Source organism: Oryzias latipes, chromosome 23, assembly GCF_002234675.1.
Source record: "Oryzias latipes chromosome 23, ASM223467v1".
NCBI classification, from domain to species: Eukaryota; Metazoa; Chordata; class Actinopteri; order Beloniformes; family Adrianichthyidae; genus Oryzias; species Oryzias latipes.
Window position 1 is genome coordinate 270,593 of NC_019881.2, and position 23,399 is coordinate 293,991.

The 23,399-nt window shown below is 43.6% G+C and overlaps 1 protein-coding gene across 6 annotated transcripts in view; it reads right to left on the minus strand.

Moving 5' to 3' along the window:
* Positions 1–23,399, minus strand: part of celsr1 (cadherin EGF LAG seven-pass G-type receptor 1) — a 154,310-nt gene that overhangs the window by 82,504 nt on the left and 48,407 nt on the right. For 5 of the 6 annotated variants that reach the window (XM_023952120.1, XM_023952121.1, XM_023952117.1 and 2 more), the window contains exons 5-7: positions 21,898–22,013; positions 18,294–18,382; positions 5,027–5,107 (exon numbers count right to left, since the gene is read on the minus strand). In XM_023952120.1, coding sequence (XP_023807888.1) covers positions 5,027–5,107; positions 18,294–18,382; positions 21,898–22,013 — 286 coding nt within the window. The remainder of the gene's footprint in view (positions 1–5,026; positions 5,108–18,293; positions 18,383–21,897; positions 22,014–23,399) is intronic. The other variant, XM_023952122.1, reaches the window with a different exon arrangement.

The following is a 23,399-nucleotide window of genomic DNA, read 5'->3' on the forward strand; positions in this document are numbered from 1 at the left end:
TAATGTCAGTGTGGCCTGTGAGTTTTGTAGAAGTGGCCCTTTTGCGGCGTTGTGTGCGGAGCAGACGAACCGACCAATCACGGTTGGGTTTGTGGCTCTGGGGGCGTGACACTGACCGGGCTTGAAGCAGGAAAACATTTTGGGCAGAAAACACTCCAACTAGGGTTATTTGGGGGTATTTGGGTCTTTTACTAACCATTAGGGTTGGGCGATGTCCCCTAATTTGGCCGTTGACGATGTTTGCTGTCAACCATCGGGATGGACGATGACATCGTCGGGGGGGGGGGGGGGGGTATTTTTACATTTTTCGTTCTTATATAACTGCTATTCCTTATTTTGCTTTTTTCATTTTATTTCCCAACTAATGGTTAATCCGCGATGATCCAGTATAAACTGAGGGAAGTGACTTTAACAGAAAAAGTAACAAACAAAATAGAAAAGAAGTGGTCCGCTCCTGCACTTAAACTAGCGAAGTGGACCGGCGGAGGGCGGATTTACAGCTTTATGTTTGATGGGAAGGGGGGGGGGGGTACATGAGCGGTATGTGTGGGAGATTTAAGACTGCGATCCGTCCCGCAGCTCTAGGGGTACGAGCTATCAAACTCAGAACCGGGTCTAAACGTGTGTGTCTGTGCACAGCTAAGATCGTCAGCACACACACAGCGGTTTGAGCTTCAAAGCAGAAATTTCGCTCAGTCCTTAGAAAACATTCAAACAATCACGTGGATTTGTGTTTCCAGTCGTGTCCCGACTAAATAAAGGCTGATGTTATTCACAGGATGCAGCGCCACCCAAAGCTAATGTTGTTAGCCCGTGTTAGCATACTGCTAATCCTGGCTCCGTTCAGAAAAAGCACTGACCACACGGATTAAAATTCAAATGATGAGCGAACAGGTGTTTCATAATAACCGTAACATTATTAAAAGCACGTTTAGAAGATCGTCTCGTATTTTACCGAGCTGACGTGTCAATGTATATAGCCGCTCGGCGCTGTTATCGTTTTGTATTGAATTGTTACCTTTAATAAAGTTTGGAAAAAAAGCCGCTCAGCGGAAGTTGTATCCTCTTCCGGTTTTCAAACTGCGCATGTGCGAATACTGCGCGTGTGCGAATGATTTATTCCGACCGAAATTGTGACCTTAGTGAATGTTTTTATATTCTGAAAACATTTTTCTGGGCCCATGTACACGGTTGGATTCTAATCCGACCATTGATCCCATCAAGATATTTTGTACATGTAACCGCGGCTTATGATGTCGACGCGCAACGTGGCGGGGGCGTGGCATCACGATGGTGGTCTCTCCATCGGGATGTCAGTCACCCATCACGATGGACGATGATATCGTCCATCGGCACAACCCTACTAACCATAGTTTGAATCCAACTATGAAAATAAAGGAGTGGCTGCTCTGAAATTACTTGTGACCGAGGTTTGAATGTGCAAAAAGTCATAAGAAAGAACATTCAAAATGGTTACTAAATTTTGTTTCTCCCTTACTGGTTTGCATTTTAAAATGTAAACTAAAGAAAAAACATTCAACACAGATTTAAAATTGGGATCACAAACGTGTAAAAAGCTCTTCTCCACCTTGAACTTCATTAAGTCTGAGTCCAGATCCAGACTCACTGATGATCATCATCAAACCAGACTGAGGGTCTGAGCCTCTCAGCTGGACCAGAGGAAGCAGGAAGTGTCCAGCAGGAAGAAGAAGCCGTGTTCAGATGAAGTCTGCTTCTGTGTTTAACAGTTCAAATGTAACCCTTGTTCTATCCTAGGCACTTTACCATTGGGAGTGGGGTCATCTAGACCCACTAGACAGAGCTCTGAACCTTTTTTCTTCAATGATTTGTGATCTTCACTGGTGTCCATGGATTACATGAAATCTTTCCACCTTTATCCACCTTTGTCATGGTAGGGAGAACACCTCAATGGAAGGGGGGGTCATCTGGACCCCACAGGATAGCACAAGGGTTAACAGTGTTAACTGAACTGTGTTCATGAGGACGTTTAAATCTGAAAACAGCAGATATAGAATAGTGAACAAGCAGAAATCTATTCATGATTTATTTACTTATTGATTTTTTAATCTGTTAATTGATTGCGTTTTTCAGTCATTTTGTGCAGAAAACAGTTCATTTCTGATTCACGTTGGATCCAGACACAGAGGAGAGGCGAGCGCGTGCACGTATGCAGGGTTTGCCTGCAGGAGGGGTAAATTGAGTTTGAGACCCCTGATTTAGATTTCCATTTCAGGAATATTATTTTATATAATATTATATTTAGGTCAAATGTGGTCTAATGTTGTTTTTGTGAGACATTTATCAGGTTGTCAGATGTTTAGAAGTTCAGTTTTGGGGCTCTTATTCAGTGGGGGCCTCCGTTTACAGATTCCTCCTCTCTGAGGTGTCGTCTCCGTGGCGATAGGCCTGCGGTAGCCGTGACAACGAAGCAGCTCCCCGTAAACACAAAGAGGGGAGAAAGCACAAGGGGGCATGGCTGCAAGAAAACAGACGTGCGCTGATGGGTGCACTGCAATACACAACAACAACAACACAAAAAAACCCAGACACACGCACACAAGCACTCACACACACACACGCAGACACACGCACACACACACGCACACTCACACCGACACACACACACACAATCACACCGACACACACACACACAAACACAAACCCTGACACACACACCCACCCACACGCACAAACCCGCACACATGCCGACACACACACACAGACACACATGCACACACACCACACACACACGCACACTGACACACATGCACACACACCACACACACGCACACAAGCACTCACACACTCACACACACACACACAGTTGTGTTACCACAGAACAGCCTGTCACATCTCACAGTAAACCTTCCTGCTGTTAGGATAAACTCTCAGTTCCACTCAAACCCTTCAGCTGCTGTCAGAAACCTGCAGCTGGTGACGGGAAAGGTGGAGGTGGACGCGTGCAGGAAGGACGTGTGGGATGGCGGCGAGGCGTGCACAGCAGGAAGTAGCTGATGGAGCTGCAGACTGCCACACACTTCATCTGGATCATACAGGAAGACGGCGAGCAGACTCACAGTTAATCAGAGGAAGTGCAATTGTTGCTCTGATTCTGGGATAAAACACTGCAGGAGGGCGGAGCCTACGGCCGCCTTGAGGTGCCAAAAGTTCTCTGCATGAAAACTAAACTGCAATACAAAAATGTTGTATATTTGCAGAAGAAAAAAAAAGGTTCCGAGCAGAACTTCATCTGAAGAAAGGTCCGGTTTTCCTGTAACTTGTCTTCACGTCAGCATGACCTCATCCATCCTCTGGCTGTTAAGCTAGAAGAGTCAAATAGCTGCTGAGGACTCACACAATCTCACGTTTGCAGGTCGACCTGAACGTGGCAAAGACACAAACCTGGACTGAGTAAGCGGATCCTCTTCTGAAGAGAAATCCCCTCTGGACCCGGCCGTTTTCAACCCACACAAAGCTAGGCTCCGGCTAACTCCACAGCACACCACTGTTATCTCCTGAAAATCCCCAGCTGGTTCGTTCCTCGCTGCTGTATTAATTCACACTATTGATACTCAGTAAATTCTCAGAGCTTTACAGACCCACTCTGATGAAAACAATCATGTGGCATTTTTCTGATAATAGAGGACATAGAAAAGAAAAGGACAATTTCTTAATTCAAATCATTGTGAATCAGCAGCAGACAAAAAAATGAAGCTTTGACGGACTTTCAATGATCTTCAGGTCTAATGGGTTGCTGATTCATTAATCCACACGTCAATTAGTCCTCACAGTTTATCTGCCAGCGCTCCTCCATCCTGTTCTCCTCCTGCCTCTTGGATTCAGTAAAAAAAAAAAAAAACTAGAAATTAAAATACATCACTGGAAATCAAGTTTTTTAGTAGTCCTTCGGATTGATTTTGACAATATTATGAAACATAATCAAAAATATTTTCATGAAAACAAGCTGCTGTTGTTCTAAAAATGGGTCACAAACTTTGCCTTTTAAGGGTAAATTATTAGAGTAAATTGTAAAGTAGTAAAACAAAATGCTCAAAAATGCCTCTGACTACTAAAGATGAATAGATAAGAGATCATTTTTAAATTTCCTGCAGCAAAGCTGAGTTCAGGTGAGGTGAGGTGAAGAGCATGTGTGAGGAGCGACCAGCACCAAAGAGCTGTCATAAGTCAGCCGGATCTGACTGACGGACTTTGATTTGAAAAGAAGAAAGAAAAACACCTGACTGCTCGCAGGTTAACAGTGTTACACGTTACCATGGAAACAAAACATGACCAGAGACAAGCAGCACAAAAAGAGAAATATGAGATCAGATAAGAAATTAAAAAGAGAGCGTGGGTTTCGAGGATCCGTATGAGAGCTGCAGCTGATCATCAGAAGATGGACCTTCATCACTCAAACCACTTGTGGCGCCGTGAAAACACCTGAGCAAACTTCAGGAGAGGACGTGAATGTGAGACGACAGACAAGACATTTTGACTTAACATGTCAAAGACGACGGGCGTCGTCATCGTCTGAGCCGATACAACAACAATGTTCTCTTCAAAGAGAAACGGTTCTTTGGTGAAGTGAAAGAAATGTCCTCAGTGAGACAGTCATGAACAGTGATGAAACACCATTAAAACAGTCATCAAACAGTCCCCTAAATGTTTGTAAAACAGTCATGAAACAGTCCTGATTTGGGATTCTTTCGGGGTCACCGTCACATCATGATAGAAAGTCAGTTTAAAAAAATGAAGAAGAGGAAGACCAGGTCCAACAGGAGCAAAACTTCACAAGCCAACGCAAAAGCAAAGGCGACACTGTCCACTAGAGCAGCTCTGTAGAGCAGCAGAACAGCAGACCTTTAACCCCCAGGTTTGGAGGACATGCTTCCTCGGTGCATCTAAGCTGAGGCTAGACAGAAGACCCAGATGCCACTAGAGGCGAAGTGAAACCAGAGCCAGGAAGGGAGAAACACCAACGTCTAGCCTAGCGGTTGGAGGTTACCTCCTTCTGAAAGAGCTCCAGCCAGGCGGTATAAAGCGGGACACGCAGACTCCCACTGGAGTCCACCAGACTCCCCCCGTCCTGGGAGAGAGACACCATAAAAGAGAGAAACCACATTAGACCGGCAGCTGATTACCATTCTCTGCCTGTTTTCGGTCTTTAAAGCCACAGAAATGTTTTACTTTTTTCTTTTTTTGCTTGTGTGGAACTTCTGCTTTCTTGTTGTACCTAACAAGACGTCCACAGAAAGTCACAAGCGCATATGTTGGCCTCAACAACACTTCCTTTTGACCCACTTGAAGGGTCACCTCTCCCACCATCCCACACAAAGGGCCACCGCTCACGCTCCGCCGCCTTCGGACAAAGGTGTCGATGGCAGATTGAAATCCTGCTGGCAAACTCTGGGCCGTGTGCAGAGCAGAGGACGTCACATCAAAGGAAACATTCCTGATTGCACAAAGGGAGCAAGAACCTCAAACCCAACATCTCTGTACCGTTAGGACAGTGAAAAAAAGTGATTAATGTGTTGTGATTACACAAAAACAAAGTAGCTTCTAGTAGCAAGGGGTCTGTCTGTGTTTGTGCAGCAATCACCTTAACAATTCTAGGTGTGTGAACACATACGTCAAGAAAGAGAAGGAATAACAAGGCCTCTTCCTCTGAAAACAAACCCAGGCGGGAACTGTCGAGTCTGGAGCTTCACCCCATGAAATAAATACTTAACCTTATAGAAAACTCCCGGACAAAACAACACAAAGTGCCCTTACGTGTGCTTCGAACCCAACCATTCTCCAGTCTATGTGCACAGCTGTGGTTTCAACCATGACACCAAATAAGGTCTGTAGCTGTCGCTGCGTCTCATGGTGACCACCCAGGTTAACCGTAAGCAACGGCAGTGAAAGAATAACAAAGGGAGAAGAATGGCATCACTGAAACCATGTCCAGACTCTTTGGAGTGTTTAAAGATCTACACTATGATACCAAAAGAATTCCCTCACCCATCCAAACAACCAGAATCAGGTGTCCTAATCACTCGGCCTCCCACAGGTGAATAAAATCATCAGTCAGACACACAAACTGTTTCTACAAACATTTGTGACAGAATGTTCCGCTCTGCTGTCTGCTGTATGCACACAGTGCACAGGTAACAACATAGACGACTATCTGCACGCCCTGTGGTTCTGTCCACCTGTCCAATCATTTTGGCGTAAGGTTTGTGAGGATTTATCAATCTGGTTTAATCATAAGATTCCTGCTTGCCCCAAACTCTGCTTACTAGGTGACCTGAATAACATCAACATGGAATCTAACAAGGCTTATATGGTTCTCACCGCTGTATGTATCGCAAAGAAAACTATCCTCCTAAACTGGAAATCTAAAAATAATCTTAGCATCAACCACTACAGAAACCTCATGTCAGAGCATATTAGTTTAGAGATAATGTCCTCCACAAAAAACCTGTCGGCTTCAGACTCTCCCTGGCTCCAGCTGGTTAGTCACATCACCTAGTGGGGGTGGGATGGTGATAGGTTGAGCCGGGTCCTGGCTGGTTCGGTGGGCCGGGGCGGGTTTGGGGGCATGTTATCTGCCGGGCCTGCTGATCCCCCGGCCTTGGGGCTCTGGTTGCTTGGGTGGGGGTGCACTTTGCCAGCAACTTGGCAGGGGTTCCTGGGTCGGTGCATTCTGGGCGCAGGGTGGGCGGTGGCGGTCGCCGTGGCATGGGCTGTGGGGGGGACTTGGGGCTTGGCCCAGCCCCCAGGGGTTGGCTATGCATCCACAGGAGGGGTTAAGGGGTTCCCTTAGGTTTTTGTTTTTTTTCCTACTTATTTATTAGGTTTCTTGGGGCTAGGGCAGGGGTCGGCAACCCAAAATGTTGAAAGAGCCAAATTGGACGAAAAAAACAAAAAACAAAAATGTCTGGAGCTGCAAAATATTAAAAGCCCTATTTAAGCCTTATAATGAAGGCAACACATACAATATGTATCTTTATTAGCTATATTAGCCTACTATCAAAATTACTATGTTGGTACAAATACATAATGAGCATTAACGATTAAATGTTTATTTGCCCTGCAGTGCATACCACAGCTGGCTGGAGGGCCGGTTGCTAGGGAGGAGCCTTCTTTCCCCGGTTGTGCCCATCCGCCTGCTCCTCCCTGCTCCCACCCAAACAAATGTTGCACACAGGCACATAGGGCCCCGGGAACTGGATGGGTGGGACATGCTGGCGGGGCTCACTGGGGGCGTCGTGTTGCTTGGGGCGCTCCTGGCCTGGCGGTCTCCCCCCCCTCTCCTGGTCGGGATGGGTAGGATCTGGTTCCCCTTATGAACACACGGTTCACTTCGGCAGCATGCATGTAGCTCCACCCCCACGTGCACACTACCACACTGCTCCCTGTCTGCTTCATCCCTCCTCCTAATCCACAGTGGATTGATGGACAGACATTTTCCACTCATCTTAGTGTCAGATTTTCACCTTTGATGTAACATTCGTCTTTCCAGCAGATCTGGTATAATTGTTACAGCTTAAAATAATAACTTATTCAAATCAGTACCTGTATCCCCCACTTTCTCACCTCTCTTCCTTTTATTCTCTTCCACCCCCCACCCCCCCTCACACTTTTCCCTCTCCCTCCCCACACACACTAAAAGCAACAAATAAATAATAAATAACAAAAAGGGGTTTATACAAATGTACCCTCTGGCTATCCGAAAATTCATAACCTCTTTTAGTGATACTAAAACTTGTCCAACACAAAAGGCCTTCAGCTCTGATCTGTTCACTCAGCTGTTGGACAGAACAAGTTAAAAAAAAGAAAAAAAAAGAAAGAATGTTCCTCTCTCAGTGAATTCCAGTGTGGAACTGTCATAGGACGCCACCTGGACAACAAATCCAGAGGTGAAATGTCCTCCTAAATCTCCCACAGTCAGCTGTCAGCTCTATCAGAGTTTGGGAACAACAGCAGCTCAGCCACCAAGTGGTCGACCACGTAACCTGATGGAGAGGGGTCAGAGGATACTGAAGGTCAAAGAGGTCACCAACTATCTGCAGTCAGTTGCTGCAGAGCTCCAGACGTCATGTGACCTTCAGATCAGTCTAAGTCCAGAACACAGAGAGCTTCATGGAATGGGTTTCATGGTCAGGTATACCAAACATTTTGTACCATACTGAACCCTCATGGAAACTGCCACATTGGCAAAGACGCTCAACTAGGCTGGCAAGTGTGTCTTCTTCTTCTTTTCCTCTCGGCTTTTCCCTTCAGGTGTCGCCACAGCGAATCAGCTTCCTCCATCTAACCCTGTCTAATGCATCCTCTCCTCTAACAGCAGCTAACTTCATGTCTGCATTTACTGCATCTATAAACTTCCTCTTTGGTCTTCCTCTAGCCTATCCTTCATTCCTCTCCTTTCCAGGGCAAACCTCTATCTCTATTTTCTTCTCCACCTGTTCGCTGCTCTCACTACAAATCACAATATTGTCTTCAAATGTCTTAGTCCATGGTGATTCCTGGCAAGTGCTTGACTTTTCAAATTCAGTGTATGTCTTAGAGATCATTTCCATTTCCATAGATAGAAAATGACATAGGTGTAAAGTAGTTGTGTCCAATCCTTTTAAACATGCTAGCAGCAGCACAGTAGGGACACCCTATTGAACAGAACCTTGCTTCACTACGATATAGAGACAGAAAAAAGTGATGCTTGAAACTCTCAGTGGATTCTCCATTTTTGAAAACATGTAAAGCTCAAACATCTACATAGATTCTTGCTTATTCAACTGATGTCATCTTGAAGTCGAGCAATGGCCTATAGAGTTATTGTCTTCTCTTCTTGACATGTTTTGCTGTTGCACGAAACGTTTCAAGAAGACAAGACTAGAGGCCACAACTGAACATCAAGACATAAAAGTCAAAAATCCCAAAGCGGTTTATTCGTAGGCCATCATCATATCGACCACTGAATCCCTGCTCACTTTGGCCCTTAAGGAGATGAAAACACTAATTTGAGCTCATTTTACACAAATGACCACTGGGGGTTTCAGGTAAAATTAAGGCTGTCCCTATTGACTTAAAAAACCTTTCACCATACACACAATTAATTCCAGCAGATTCTGAAGTGGAGGAAGCAGCTCTGCGCTGATATACAATGCAGAGGATCTTAGAGGTCTAACAACCAAAAAGAAAAGGATTTTCCAAAACCAGCTGAAACTCTTTATATTTTTAAGTGTCAGGTGGCATTTCTAATTGCACCTGTCTTCTGATGATGAAGAGCGTAAGGCCAGAAGCACCAAAAGGAGAAGAGGCTCAGGAACAAACAGGACAGAACCGGTAATTCTATTGTTTTCTGGTTAGAACCTGCTGAGCCTGCATATGTCCACCACAAAAGGCTGCCACAGTCCAGAGGCAGTGAGCAACCTCTGATTGAAAAATTGCAGGTTGGGTTCCCGTCTTGTGTCGAAATTTTCTTGTGCAAGACACTGAACCCCTCATTGCTGGAGGTGGTTATAGGTTGGCACCAGCGTTAGGCAGCGGAGCCGCCATCAGTGTGTGTGTCCATGGGTGAATCAGACTGTGACCGCTTTGGGGCTTAAAGCAAATTAAAAAAGCGTTCTACAAGTATACGCCATTTACCGCAACATATCACACATATTTTTGTGTACTTGCAAAAGCTTGCAGAAAACAGTCCAGGTTCAGCTTGTTCATCAACTTCTGCAAGAAGCGTTGTTTGTTAAAATGACCAAAAGCTACAGGGCAAGGCTTTTTATTGTTTTGAAAACCTGGGGGTACCCAAAAAAAGCATCTTTGGATGACTGCGCTTTGATTTACTTCCTGAAGTCCTTCCTGTGCCGTGAAGTTACTGATAGTTAGGAAGCTACTTAAAAAGTGGAAAGACCAGTGTGAGTCTTAGTAGGATTACAACTTACATCCGGTCCCAGTGGCATCATTTCCTGCAAGACCTGGTGTTGATTCCTGTAGAGAACACGTCAAAACCTGAGAAAATAACCTCCTGCAGCTTTAAGAACGCCGCTCTGCAGCACTGCTTTGTTCATGGGCCTTTTGAATCCTCTCTGGATCGCTTTCCCCGACAAACTCCACTCTTTGAGGAGCCGTGGAACGCCGCTAACGCTCTCCTCCGTCCTTTCTGCTGTGTGACGTGTCTGACCGTGACACAAACTCAGGCGCGCAGACGTCCAGCTGATTCAGGTCAAACCACACTGGGGAGAGCATGGAAACCCTGTGACCTCTGACCTCTGTTTATTAACACATTAGTGAAGACGGTAACCACAGATTTATAAGATTTTTACTTCTACCCTTCCTCTCCCCTATTCTTGATCATAATTTATCATTTAGTTCTCCATGCCTCTGTTTGGTGCAGTGCGATTCATGTATTGTCCCTCTTTTCCTCTCCCGTCCTGGGGAGTGGGAGTGCTTCCAGACTCCAGTTGTTTCATCCGTGCTCCAGTTCCTGACCGTTTACCTCGCCTTTGCTCCTGCTCCTACACCTGGCTGTGGTTCCTGCCTCCGGCTCGACTTGCGCCTTTGACTGCCCCCCCAACCACGGCTGGATGAAGCTCGTCTGCTGGACTTTATATGTGTAGTTGTAGATTTAGATAAGTTAATTCTTCTCTAAGAGTTCTGGTAAATCACCTGTCCGTCCTGGGGGAGGATCCCTCCTTCATGTGGGCACCCCTGAGGTTTCTTCGTTTTTTCCGGAATCCGGTTTTTTTGGGAGTTTTTCCTTACCGCGAAGGGGGGGTCTAAGGGCAGGAATGCCAGTATAGCTTAGTCAGTTTGTCAGTTCATTTTAGTATTTTTCTATTGAACTCTTTGTATTCGTGATCCTTTTGATTTCATGTTTTACTTCGAAGCCCATCGAGACGACTGTTGTTGTGATTTTGGGCTATACAAATAAAATTGAATTGAATTGAATTGAATAAGGGCGCCGCCATTAAACTCTGCACGACTTTGTCTAATCAACTGGCACAATGCTTTGGCTTACTCTGTGTGTAGTATGTGTGTAGTATGTGTGTAGCATGTGCGTAGTCTGTTTGTAGTATGAGTGTATTCTGTGTGTAGTCAGTGCGTAGTCTGTATGTAGCATGTGCATAGTCTGTGTGTAGTATGTGTGTAGTCTGTGTGTAGTATGTGTGTAGTATGTGCGTAGTCTGTGTGTATTATGTGTGTAGTATGTGTGTAGTCAGTGCGTAGTCTGTATGTAGCATGTGCATAGTCTGTGTGTAGTATGTGTGTAGTATGTGCGTAGTCTGAGTGTATTATGTGTGTAGTATGTGTGTAGTCAGTGCGTAGTCTGTATGTAGCATGTGCATAGTCTGTTTGTAGTATGTGTGTAGTAAGTGCGTAGTCTGTGTGTAGCATGTGCGTAGTCTGTGTGTAGTCAGTGCGCAGTCTGTATGTAGCATGTGCATAGTCTGTTTGTAGTATGTGTGTAGTATGTGCGTAGTCTGTGTGTAGCATGTGCGTAGTCTGTGTGTAGTTTGTGTGTAGTATGTGTGTAGTCTGTGCGTAGTATGTGCGTAGTCTGTGTGTATTATGTGTGTAGTATGTGTGTAGTCAGTGCGTAGTCTGTGTGTAGCATCTGCGTAGTCTGTGTGTATTATGTGTGTAGTATATCTGTAGTCTGTGTGTAGTATGTGTGTAGCATGTGCGTAGTATGTGTGTAGTCAGTGCGTAGTATGTATGTAGCATGTGCATAGTCTGTTTGTAGTATCTGTGTAGTCTGTGTGTAGCATGTGCGTAGTATGTGCGTAGTCTGTGTGTATTATGTGTGTAGTATGTGTGTAGTCAGTGCGTAGTCTGTATGTAGCATGTGCATAGTCTGTTTGTAGTATGTGTGTAGTATGTGTGTAGTATGTGCGTAGTCTGTGTGTAGCATGTGCGTAGTATGTGCGTAGTCTGTGTGTAGTTTGTGTGTAGTATGTGTGTAGTATGTGCGTAGTCTGTGTGTAGCATGTCCGTAGTATGTGTGTAGTATGTGCGTAGTATGTGTGTAGTATGTGTGTAGTTTGTGTGTAGTATGTGCGTAGTCTGTGTGTAGCATGTGCGTAGTATGTGTGTAGTATGCGTGTAGTCTGTGTGTAGTATGTGTGTAGTCTTCGTGTAGCATGTGTGTAGTCTGTGTGTAGTATGTGTGTAGTCTGTGTGTATTATGTGTGTAGTATGTGTGTAGTCAGTGCGTAGTCTGTATGTAGCATGTGCATAGTCTGTGTGTAGTATGTGTGTAGTATGTGCGCAGTCTGTGTGTATTATGTGTGTAGTATGTGCGTAGTCTGTGTGTATTATGTGTGTAGTATGTGCGTAGTCTGAGTGTATTATGTGTGTAGTATGTGTGTAGTCAGCGCGTAGTCTGTATGTAGCATGTGCATAGTCTGTTTGTAGTATGTGTGTAGTATGTGCGTAGTCTGTGTGTAGCATGTGCGTAGTCTGTGTGTAGTTTGTGTGTAGTATGTGTGTAGTCAGTGCATAGTATGTGCTTAGTCTGTGTGTATTATGTGTGTAGTATGTGTGTAGTCAGTGCGTAGTCTGTGTGTAGCATCTGCGTAGTCTGTGTGTATTATGTGTGTAGTATATCTGTAGTCTGTGTGTAGTATGTGTGTAGCATGTGCGTAGTATGTGTGTAGTCAGTGCGTAGTCTGTATGTAGCATGTGCATAGTCTGTTTGTAGTATCTGTGTAGTCTGTGTGTAGTATGTGCGTAGTCTGTGTGTAGCATGTGCGTAGTATGTGCGTAGTCTGTGTGTATTATGTGTGTAGTATGTGTGTAGTCAGTGCGTAGTCTGTATGTAGCATGTGCATAGTCTGTTTGTAGTATGTGTGTAGTATGTGTGTAGTATGTGCGTAGTCTGTGTGTAGCATGTGCGTAGTATGTGCGTAGTCTGTGTGTAGTTTGTGTGTAGTATGTGTGTAGTATGTGCGTAGTCTGTGTGTAGCATGTCCGTAGTATGTCTGTAGTATGTGCGTAGTATGTGTGTAGTATGTGTGTAGTTTGTGTGTAGTATGTGGGTAGTCTGTGTGTAGCATGTGCGTAGTATGTGCGTAGTATGTGTGTAGTATGCGTGTAGTCTGTGTGTAGTATGTGTGTAGACTTCTTGTAGCATGTGTGTAGTCTGTGTGTAGTATGTGTGTAGTATGTGTGTAGTCTGTGTGTAGTATGTCTGTAGTCTATGTGTATCATGTGTGTAGTCTGTGTGTAGTATGTGTGTAGTATGTGTGTAGTCTGTGTGTAGTATGTCTGTAGTCTATGTGTATCATGTGTGTAGTCTGTGTGTAGCATGTGCGTAGTCTGTGTGTAGCATGTGTGTAGTATGTGCGTAGTATGTGTGTAGTATGTGTGTAGTCTTCGTGTAGCATGTGTGTAGTCTGTGTGTAGTATGTGTGTAGTATGTGTGTAGTCTGTGTGTAGTATGTCTGTAGTCTATGTGTATCATGTGTGTAGTCTGTGTGTAGCATGTGCGTAGTCTGTGTGTAGCATGTGTGTAGTATGTGCGTAGTATGTGTGTAGTATGTGTTTAGTATGTGTGTAGTCTTCGAGTAGCATGTGTGTAGTCTGTGTGTAGTCTGTGTGTTGTATGTGTGTAGTATGTGTGTAGTCTGTATGTAGTATGTGCGTAGTCTGTGTGTAGCATGTGTGTAGTATGTGTGTAGTATGTGTGTAGTCTGTGTGTAGTCTGTGTGTAGTATGTGTGTTGTATGTGTGTAGTCCGTGTGTAGCATGTCTGTAGTCTGTGTGTATCATGTGTGTAGTCTGTGTGTAGCATGTGCGTAGTCTGTGTGTAGCATGTGTGTAGTATGTGCGCAGTATGTGTGTAGTATGTGCGTAGTATGTGTGTAGTATGTGTGTAGTTTGTGTGTAGTATGTGCGTAGTCTGTGTGTAGTATGTGTATGTGTGTAGTATGTGTGTAGTATGTGCGTAGTATGTGTGTAGTATGTGTGTAGTATGTGCGTAGTATGTGTGTAGTATGTGTGTAGTCTGTGTGTAGCATGTGTGTATTCTGAGTGTATTCTGTGTGTAGTCAGTGCGTAGTCTGTTTGTAGTATGTGGTGGAAGTTTTAGAGAGTTTTTATGAAAAAAGAAAATGTTGAACATTGTTTTTAGGTATTGCAGTGGCCTAAATATAACAGTGTGGAGATCTCAGGACTGTCATGTTGGAGCATCTGGAAGAACATGGGGCTCAAAAGGGTTTCCCTCTTCTATCTAAGCTATTCTTTAGAGAAAAAGCTGATGTTAGCCTCTCCAAACGCTTCTATTTCATTCTGTCAAATGTAGTCAAAAGTTTTTAGTATGTGAAACAAACATCTCTACACTTTTAAGCACTTCTTTTACATCAACACCATCTTTCAAATATAAAAAATAAATAGTCATTTAAGAATTTGAAGTCCTTTAATTAACCCTAGGTGTAAATATATTGACCTTTAACACCAGCGCTTTAGTTCCAATATCAATGTTCTTGGAATGACCCTAACTCTTCAGCCATCAACGCTATTAGCATCATTCCAGTGGAAAGCAGTCTTATGTTGAAGTGTTACGGTCAAAGGGCGTGTGTTAGGTAGCTGTTGACATCTCCTGTGTAATAAGATATCTGTTACTTAATTAGTATATAGGTCTACTTTAATAGCAATGACTCTTGTGACCAGGTTTTGTATTTTTCAGACCATAAGGTGTGGTTAATAATCCCCACATTTTCTCAACAGGCGCCTCTTAATGTATGAATTGTGGTTGTAGTTACTGACCTAGAACCAATTTTCTGTGGTACACGACGCTCAGAAATCTGTCCAAATATTTACTACAACTTTGGTAGACTACGAAGCAGCACCCCTTGATGGATTGTTGGATCAGTACTGCCGATCTCAGGAGTCTGGACGTGTGATCCGATCTGTGCTTCAACATAGGGAAGTGAAAAGTGAGTATTGTTTTATATTTGATGTGGTAAATAAAATGTTGAGTTACAACATTTGTTGAGTTACTGTGAATAAAGCGACTTCTCTTTCGTGTTGCCCTCATTGTAAACATGGATTATTGCAGATAAGAGAGATAAAACATAAAGAACAACACACTTTTGAAAATATTCCCATCCATTCTTTCCTCATCTGACCATCTGACCAAGATAGCATCTTGCCCCTTCTGGGATTCTGGGTAGTGTAGTCAAGCCTCGTTATATCTTTGTTTTGTGTCATGGTCTAAAAATATAGTAGTCCTCGTGTCTGTCTTGTTGCATGATTCTGACAAAAGTCAAGCCAATCAAACAGGAAGTTGAATAAAAACTGACTGGACATAAACCTTTGCAAAATATAAAGACATATTTAAAACAGATCTCAAATGACATGTTCAAATCTTTGAGAGGCGCTACTTCATCCTAAATGTTATGGTAAACTACAAGTTTCACTGTTTTTTAATAAAAGGTCAAATTGCTATCTCTTTTAGATCTCTCTTAATGTTTTATTCAGAAATAGTAAAGTTTGTATATTTGTGGTCATAAATACTGCTTAAAAATTAGATTAGGTGATTTAAATGAGCATCTAAACCAGATTTTTCTTTAATCTCAAACCCCTGGGCATTCCTCATTCCCGTCCATCTCAACCTGTGGGTGGAGCCAAACTCTGAAGTCATTAAGCCACTCACTTGGTTTTAGAGAAACAAAACGGCCGTGTGGCCAGAGAACTCCCTAAATGTGTACAAGCATGTTTTTACATGATCGTGTGGTTTTATACCAAGCAGCATAACTCCTTTACCAGCTCCAAATTAGCCGCTGCAGCGGATTACTCATCTGGAAATAATCTGTGCAGGCAGTCCTCACTAAAGCCCCTCTTTTTCCTCAGCTGTTGTCCTCGTAATCCCCCCCAAAGGTGATTTATGAGGGGTTAAGGGCTGTTTGTGTATGACATGCTTCAGGATTACATGATAGCTCCAGAACTCTGATCTTTGGCTTGTCCCTCCGGGCTACAAAATGCCACCAATGAAACCTTTTTCGTGCACAACAAGCCCACGTCAGGCTCCACTTACAGCGTTTACCTGTCAACAAAACTCATAACTTGTGAAAAACATTACAGTGTTTCCACCAGATACATTTCCACTAATCCCTCCAGCAACTAATCCAGGATTAAATTACTATCAGTCAATCTCACGAGCGATAGAAAAGGTTGAGCCCACGTCCGCGTTTCAATCAGCCTCAGGCTAATTTACCGAAATACGGCGCCAAATCTGCAAATCAAAGGCAAACGTGAGTTTGTTGAAGGCATTGGCCCACCCTCCACTGTGATCACGGGTGCTGGGGGGATTGTTTGTGAGCATGTCTGCATGTTGGTGCAGCAAAGCTTAAGCCCACAGGATCAGCCAAGCTTAACAAAGCAGGCAAGGCAAACTGCACTGAACAGGAAATCTCTCTGGATGCCGCCATCAATCTCTGGTTTCCAAGGTGACGCTCTTCCAAACTCAACCCATCCAACCTAGCGGTAAAACGCAGAACCTTCATGAGGAGCCAAAACACGGCTCAAACATTAAGCTACAGATTTGAGCCTGCAGTTAGAGCGGTGAAATACAGCGGCACGATTGATGAATACTGCTTCATCAAGTCAGTCCAGGGGGGCGCTCCGGCTGACACAAAATAGAGGCGAGCAGCTTGTGAAAGGTGAGAAGGTGTGTATTGGGCATGAGCATCCCCCTCAGCCTTCGGCAGGACACTGCCGCTGAAACGTGAGGCTGTTTGAGTTCAGGACAGCCATGCTGCAACGTCAAGATGGAAGAAACAACAAGGAAAGACAAGGATTTCTAAAGGAATGAATGGATTTAGAAAACCAAGCAATGAAAAGACATGACAGTCAAAAAAATCTGTTTTCAAAGATAAGAGAAGGACAATGTCTGGAGGGCAGAAAGGATCTGTTTCTGCTAAGATGAAAGGTTTCTGTACCTCTAAAGAGTTTTTTATGTGTTTCTAACATGTTCTTGTGGCGTTTTTGTGGTGATGGAGGGCAAATATAAAGAAAATATAGCTGTTGTGAATCAGTAGATGAAAAAAGGACATCTGAAAAAGATTTGTGACATGGAAAAAACACTGGGCGGGGCCACTAGCTCCCTGCTCTGGGCTCTCAGAAACGGAGAGGACCACTACACCAATGGTCCCGCCCCAACCACTCCCGCTCTGCAGAAACTATGTCCAGGTTTTCTGATTTTCACTAAGAACTGCCTAATCATACCATATTTGGACTGATTATGAGGCGAACTATAAGACACTTAAGTGAGAAAAAAGAGTCAGACTGACTGATGGACTAGTCAGTCAGACTCGTTAAAAACTGTTCACAGTAACTCAGAACAGGTTTGTAACACACTACATGTTAGCCGTGTTAGAAACTTCAGCTGCGTTAGCGCTTAGCCCCCAACTTTGTTTGCAGCAGGTAAATAAACAAACTGACACCGCTAAAACAAACCTCACTGAGACCACGCTAACTCCCAACCTTGTTAGTAACAAAAAAAAATGCACAGTTTGATGGTGTTAGCTGTTTTAGCGTATTTACAATACTGGTAGCTCCAACCTTGTTTGCCCCACGTGAAAAACAGAGTAATACCACAAAAAACAGCCGTTACTGTGACCACACAAACTCCCAATCTCGTCATTAACATGTAAGAAAAAACTGTCCAACACTGCTACATGCTAGCGTCATATTTGCCAATAAAAGGCTAAAGTCGGAAAACAGAGTTTTCGGGAATTGAGCTCAATCCACATTTACCTGCAGCTGTGCAACTCTAAATAATGATTTCAGTTAGTCTGTGAATTCCAAGTACAACGGACTGATTTTTTATAAATCTGTGAAATGTTATGAGAAATTCCCTGAAGGCAGTTTGAGTTAGTTAGAAAACAATACCAGCCGGCTTCATTGTAAGTCTAAAGAACATGATCCTAAAGCCGAGGTGGATATTTGAGCCGCGTTATGAAATCTTAAAAGTCTCTTCTTTGAGTGTCGTCTTGTGTGGGAAAACCTGAAAAAATATCTGTGAGTAAAACTAAGATAAGCAACAGTCCTGAGGCTTTAGGAGCCTGGAGGGAAGTCAGTGAACGTTTGAACCTTCAGTCTGTCTCCAGTCAAGGTCAGGTTCTTCACAGAAACTCCTTTTGAAACCGCTTTACTCCCACAAATCCTTCTCTTTGAGACTTTGGCTAATTAGAGAATGACTCTCAGATTTGTTCTAATTTTAAAACTTAGCTAAGCAGCTATGGGTCAGCAGTGCAGTGTGTGTAGAGGATGGTAAAGAGCCTCACCTTGTTGTAGTAATGGAGCTGGACGGAGTGCCACTGACCGTCGCTAACACCATAGGGGACGTAAGGAGCCACCTTGGTCTTCCTCTCTCCTGCAGACAAATCAATGGTTAAATACAGGAGGACTTCATCAGACTGTTTCTTTCCACCAAGGGCCCATCCACAGCATTCTCAGGTAATCCACTACTGCACAACTGCCCCTGCTGGGGGATATGGGCTGTTTGTGGGTGAAAAATGGGCAATATCAAAGTCATACGCAAAAATCTTTTCTACGGGTATGCTGCCAGAAGCAGCTTCTAGCCAACACCTAAGGGTAAGTAAGGGATGAAGTAGGGGAGACACGGGCCTGTTGTACCGATTTTTCCTTTTTGCAACTCTTCGAATCCTGTGCTCTGTGCCAGGACCCTGTTAGTGATGTTCAGGTGGTAACTGCATGCTTGTGGAATGCAGCCTGACAGCTAGAAACGAGGAAACTGGTCATCTGAACATGGTTTGGTGACCTACAGGGCCTTACGTATCAGGTGCACACCCTGTGCCGGCAGCATTTGTGGGCGGTCAGCAAAGGGCCAGTACATGTGCCTTGCTAACGAGCAATGAGTACGGTGTAAAGGCACTGAACGACAGCATCCCTGGTATGATACAAGTGCATGTAACTTACTCATCCTTGCAAATCTTTTAATCCACAACGCTCTATTTTCATGACGCTCCTCGACTTGTTCCTCAGGGAACTGCAAAACACTCCTGCTATCCTTAAAAGATGAAGCCGCTCATCTCTATGACCCCCCACGGGCCTACGGACATCCCAAAAATCTGCAGCACCTGTACGGGTCAGCCCAGGTACAGGTGCATTTGACTAAGGCCAACAAGAAAACCAAACATGTGATCTCTGGTCTCTCTGAGTTTCCATGTTTCTCTGTTGGCTGATGAAGGCACCTTTGGTGAACTGGTGCTTCTATCATCTCCTGACTTTGTATACAGAAAGTTCATTTTGGTTACTTGGACAGATCATCAGAAATTCCACATGTGAATGCATGTTTCCAAATAGACCAAATTTGCTGTCTCTGCCAGAGTTCAGATGGGCTAACACACCCCCTCAAAAGAGGAGAAAGATCTGAATAAATGGTTTAAGAGTGGAAGCAACCCAGCAGAGGCAGCCCATAACAATCCAGGATGCATCATCAGAGGTGGGAATTTCCCACTCTGTGTGTAGCCAATACAAAGTTGTGTGCAGCTGCTGACATTTAGGTTCAGGGCAGAAAATGCGTTCTTTAAAATATGTTTATGTCAGTAAACAATGACCAGAACCAGCAGTCCGAAGGAGGAAGCAAGTTTGGTTTGGAACCAAGAAAATCGTAAGCAAAGACTTTTTACAAACATCAAGGAAAAACAGACAAAAGCAGGAAAGACATGAATGCAGTCCTTCAGTTTAAACCATTGAAAAATGTTATTTATAATTAGATTTAATGAGACTGAAAACTTAGAGGTTAACAAACATTTTCCACAGGCATGAGAAATCTTTCAGGACAAATTACCCTGACATGCACAAAAATGCAGAAACCATCAATCAACTGTTGGGAAAGCATACATGAGGCTGTGCCTTGTGGCTCTGAGTGAGAAGACGTGAGCTGACGGCGGATTGACTGAAGGTCGACTGTGTTTGACAAAGGCAGGAGCCGCCTGGAGAACAGCGACGCAAACAGTCGGTCTTTGTCTGCACTTCCAGCCAAACTGAAGAAACATGCTGCAATCTTTTGAAACCACCTTCCTCCCACTTTGAGCATTTCATTAAACTGGATTTGATTTGATTTTCCAACATATAGGATGATGAACATCCGCTCATAATTAGAGGGCCACAAGTGTTAGCCCTCTTCTATGTACGGTTGTTTTTTAAAGCTGTTCTTAGGGAATTAAAAGTATGTTTTTAGCAGTGAGTTTAATGAAAAATAATGAAATGGCTATTACAGATTGTTTTTTTTTTCAGATGCTTTATTTATCCCTCAATGGGGAAATACTTCCCATTTGACCCATCCCCTGGGGGAGCGGTGAGCTGCAGCTGAACTGTGCTTGGGAGGCGGTTGCGTTAAGGGTCTTGCCTAAGGACCCTCACTGAGTGATGTTAACTGCTCGCCATTGATATGGTAATTGCCCCCATTACCATTGTTTCTTCCCCTCTGGGAATTGAACCCTGGATTCCTGCATGGTAGCCTCTCACCTTACCAACCGAGCTACTCAGCCGCCTCACTCAGATTTGGTAGTGACGTATGGATGGCGTCCCTTTTAATTCACAGAGAGAAATGAATAATTGCAGTTTGAGTCCAGCTGAAGTTATATGACACCGAGTTTTTTATATATTAGAATAGAGCAGTGAAAGAAAAAGCCTTACAAGATCTGCACTGCTTCAGCATTTGGCACCAAGCCTCTTCCAACAGTAGATGGTTGACATGCGCTAGTAAACAGCAGAGAAAGAAGCCCCTCCCTGCTTGTTTAGTGTGAACACCATGGGCTAAATACCCGAACTGAACACAGATTTCTTCAACCTTCGGTGCAGGTTCTTGAACGTGTCACACTGCACATCACGTCGCCGGTGTGTCCATTGCTAAACACGCGTGCTCTCCCTTTAACCCTTGTGCTATCCTAGGCACTTTACCATTGGGAGTTGGGTCATCTAGACCCACTAGACAGTGCTCTGAACCTTTTCTCTTCAATGATTTGTGATCTTCACTGGTGTCCATGGATTACATGAAATCTTTCCACCTTTATCCACCTTAGTCATGGTAGGAAGAACACCTCAATGGAAGGGGGGGGGGGGGGGGGGTCATAGGATAACACAAGGGTTAAGATGCAGTCATTCCTGTCTCGCTCAATCCAAAACCTGCAGCAGCCGTGTGGGTCAACCTGTACAGGTGCATGTGACTAAGGCTTTGGACTGCTTTCAGTTGGTTCTATGAATTGGGTTTGAATATGGTGGTGATGATAATCATTTTCTGTCCTTTGTCTGGTTTGGTTTTCTTTCAAACACAGCGCTCCTAAAAACAAAACCAAGACTAAAGGGGACCAAATGCCTGGGGCAATAGGGCAATATTGCCTGACAAAGAAGCACAAAGACGGAACCTGCTAGTGCCTCCTCACTACATCATGTTTGACATTTTCTGAGAAAAATCCTATTTATTGTTGTTTCCTCTTCAAATTTGGATTGTGGGGCGTTGTTTTTTTGCAACTCGTAATAGCTCTTACATGAGCTTTGACACTTGAAGTGGAGCTCTTAGACAGGAAAACTATCCTTTTGCCTTGTTTAACCCAATACCAGAATGCTTATTGTGATGGTAAAAACTGTCCAGAAACACGTGTTTTTAGCTCATGTTTGGATTTTTCAAATCTCTATTCTTACATGTGATTTAATCCTGAAAGAGAGAATGCGTTTATGTTTGGGGCTTTAAAACTCTTCAACATCTGCATGAGCTTTAGTATCTTGTTGAAATGCAGACATGTTCATCAGTTCCCTTTGGACATGCGGCACACTAAAGTGAAGCACTCATTCATGAAGAGCTGTTCAGTCATGTGTCGACACACATTCAGGTGCAGGAGACAGAAGAACAGAAAGCCTCACCTCCGGAGAACGTGAGCTGAATCTGCTCCTCGATGATCTCCAGGGCGATGAAGTCGTGTTTCTCGTTGAACCTGCCGTTGTAAAGGAGCAGAGCGTTTCTTTCTCGTGTGGCAAACCTGCAGAGACAGATGCACGGAAGAGGTTTGATTTAAACATTTAGCAACTTATTTCTGTAAGTATCTGTAAATATCTATAGTCTACTATAGACCATGGACGTGTAGTGTAGGATGTCAACTAAGTGACGACTTCTTCAGACTAAATTGGAACATTCCAAGTTTACAATATATAGATAGTATATAAAAAGTATTTAAGTGTAAAAAGTTCAAAGACGGCTTCACTTTTAGTATAGACTAAGAGTTGTAGTACACTTGAAGAGACAACTTTTTGCTAAGAGAAGACCCAACACTCGCTCAGATTTGTGTCGTTGAATAGATACTGAGAAGCTTTCCAACGAAAACAGGCCGACAATGAAAGCATCTGGATTTATGACAAAACCCCGGCGCTACTCTGGAGAAGAGACTTTCCAACGACAGTATGTGAAGGACGTACGCCACATGGAGGAGGCGGTTCTTCAGTCTTAAAGGTACCGTGACTATTGCTATTGGCAGCACAAACTGGTGTCTGCTGTCCAAAGTTCAGCTGCTGTTGTGGAGTTGAAGGCGAGGGCAGAGAGTCAGTCGACAGATGCCAGTGAGGCCAGGAGGCCAGGAAGCCCGGACGGCTGTAACCAAACACTGATAAGGAAACTCTTTACGCGGCTTTTCCTGTTTTCAGGGTTCTACACCCTTTGCTCACTTTCCTGCCATCCATGAATTTAAGCTCATTGTAAGCCTACTATGTATGTAGAGCACTTGTTTTCATGATCTTTAATGTCCCACTCCAATGAAAATTACATTTTTGGTGTTTTTAACATGTTCTCTCTGCATTTTTCTCATAATGATGATATAAAGAAAATTGAGCTTAAAATAGCCTTTGTGGGGGTGTTAGTGAGCAGGCAATGCACTAGGCAGCAAAGAAGACATAGAAAATTGATTAAAGGTAATATTTTTAGGCACTCTGTACTACTGCTGGGCGATGCTGGAAATTCTGGTATCAATTTGATACCAAGTAACTACAGGGCTAGTATTGCCGACACGGACACTTTTCCTTGAATTGTTGGGATTATAGAATCATTTTGAAAATACAACATTTTTGGTGAATTAAGTGTATAATAAAAAACAACACCACAAACATATATATATATATATATATATATATATATATATATATATATATATATATATATATATATATATATATATATATTATATAAAGTTAGTTATAAAATAACAAAGTCACTAGTAAAAAATCAAGCAAACAACAGCAACACTGTAATAAAGTGACGTTAAATGTGGGAAATGAGTTCTCTGCATTTGACCCCTCGCCTGGGCCCAAGACCAAATGGACTCATCGGTTCTGAAAGCTGAAATTCTTTCCTCCCTGAAGGTGGATTTTGCTGCAAC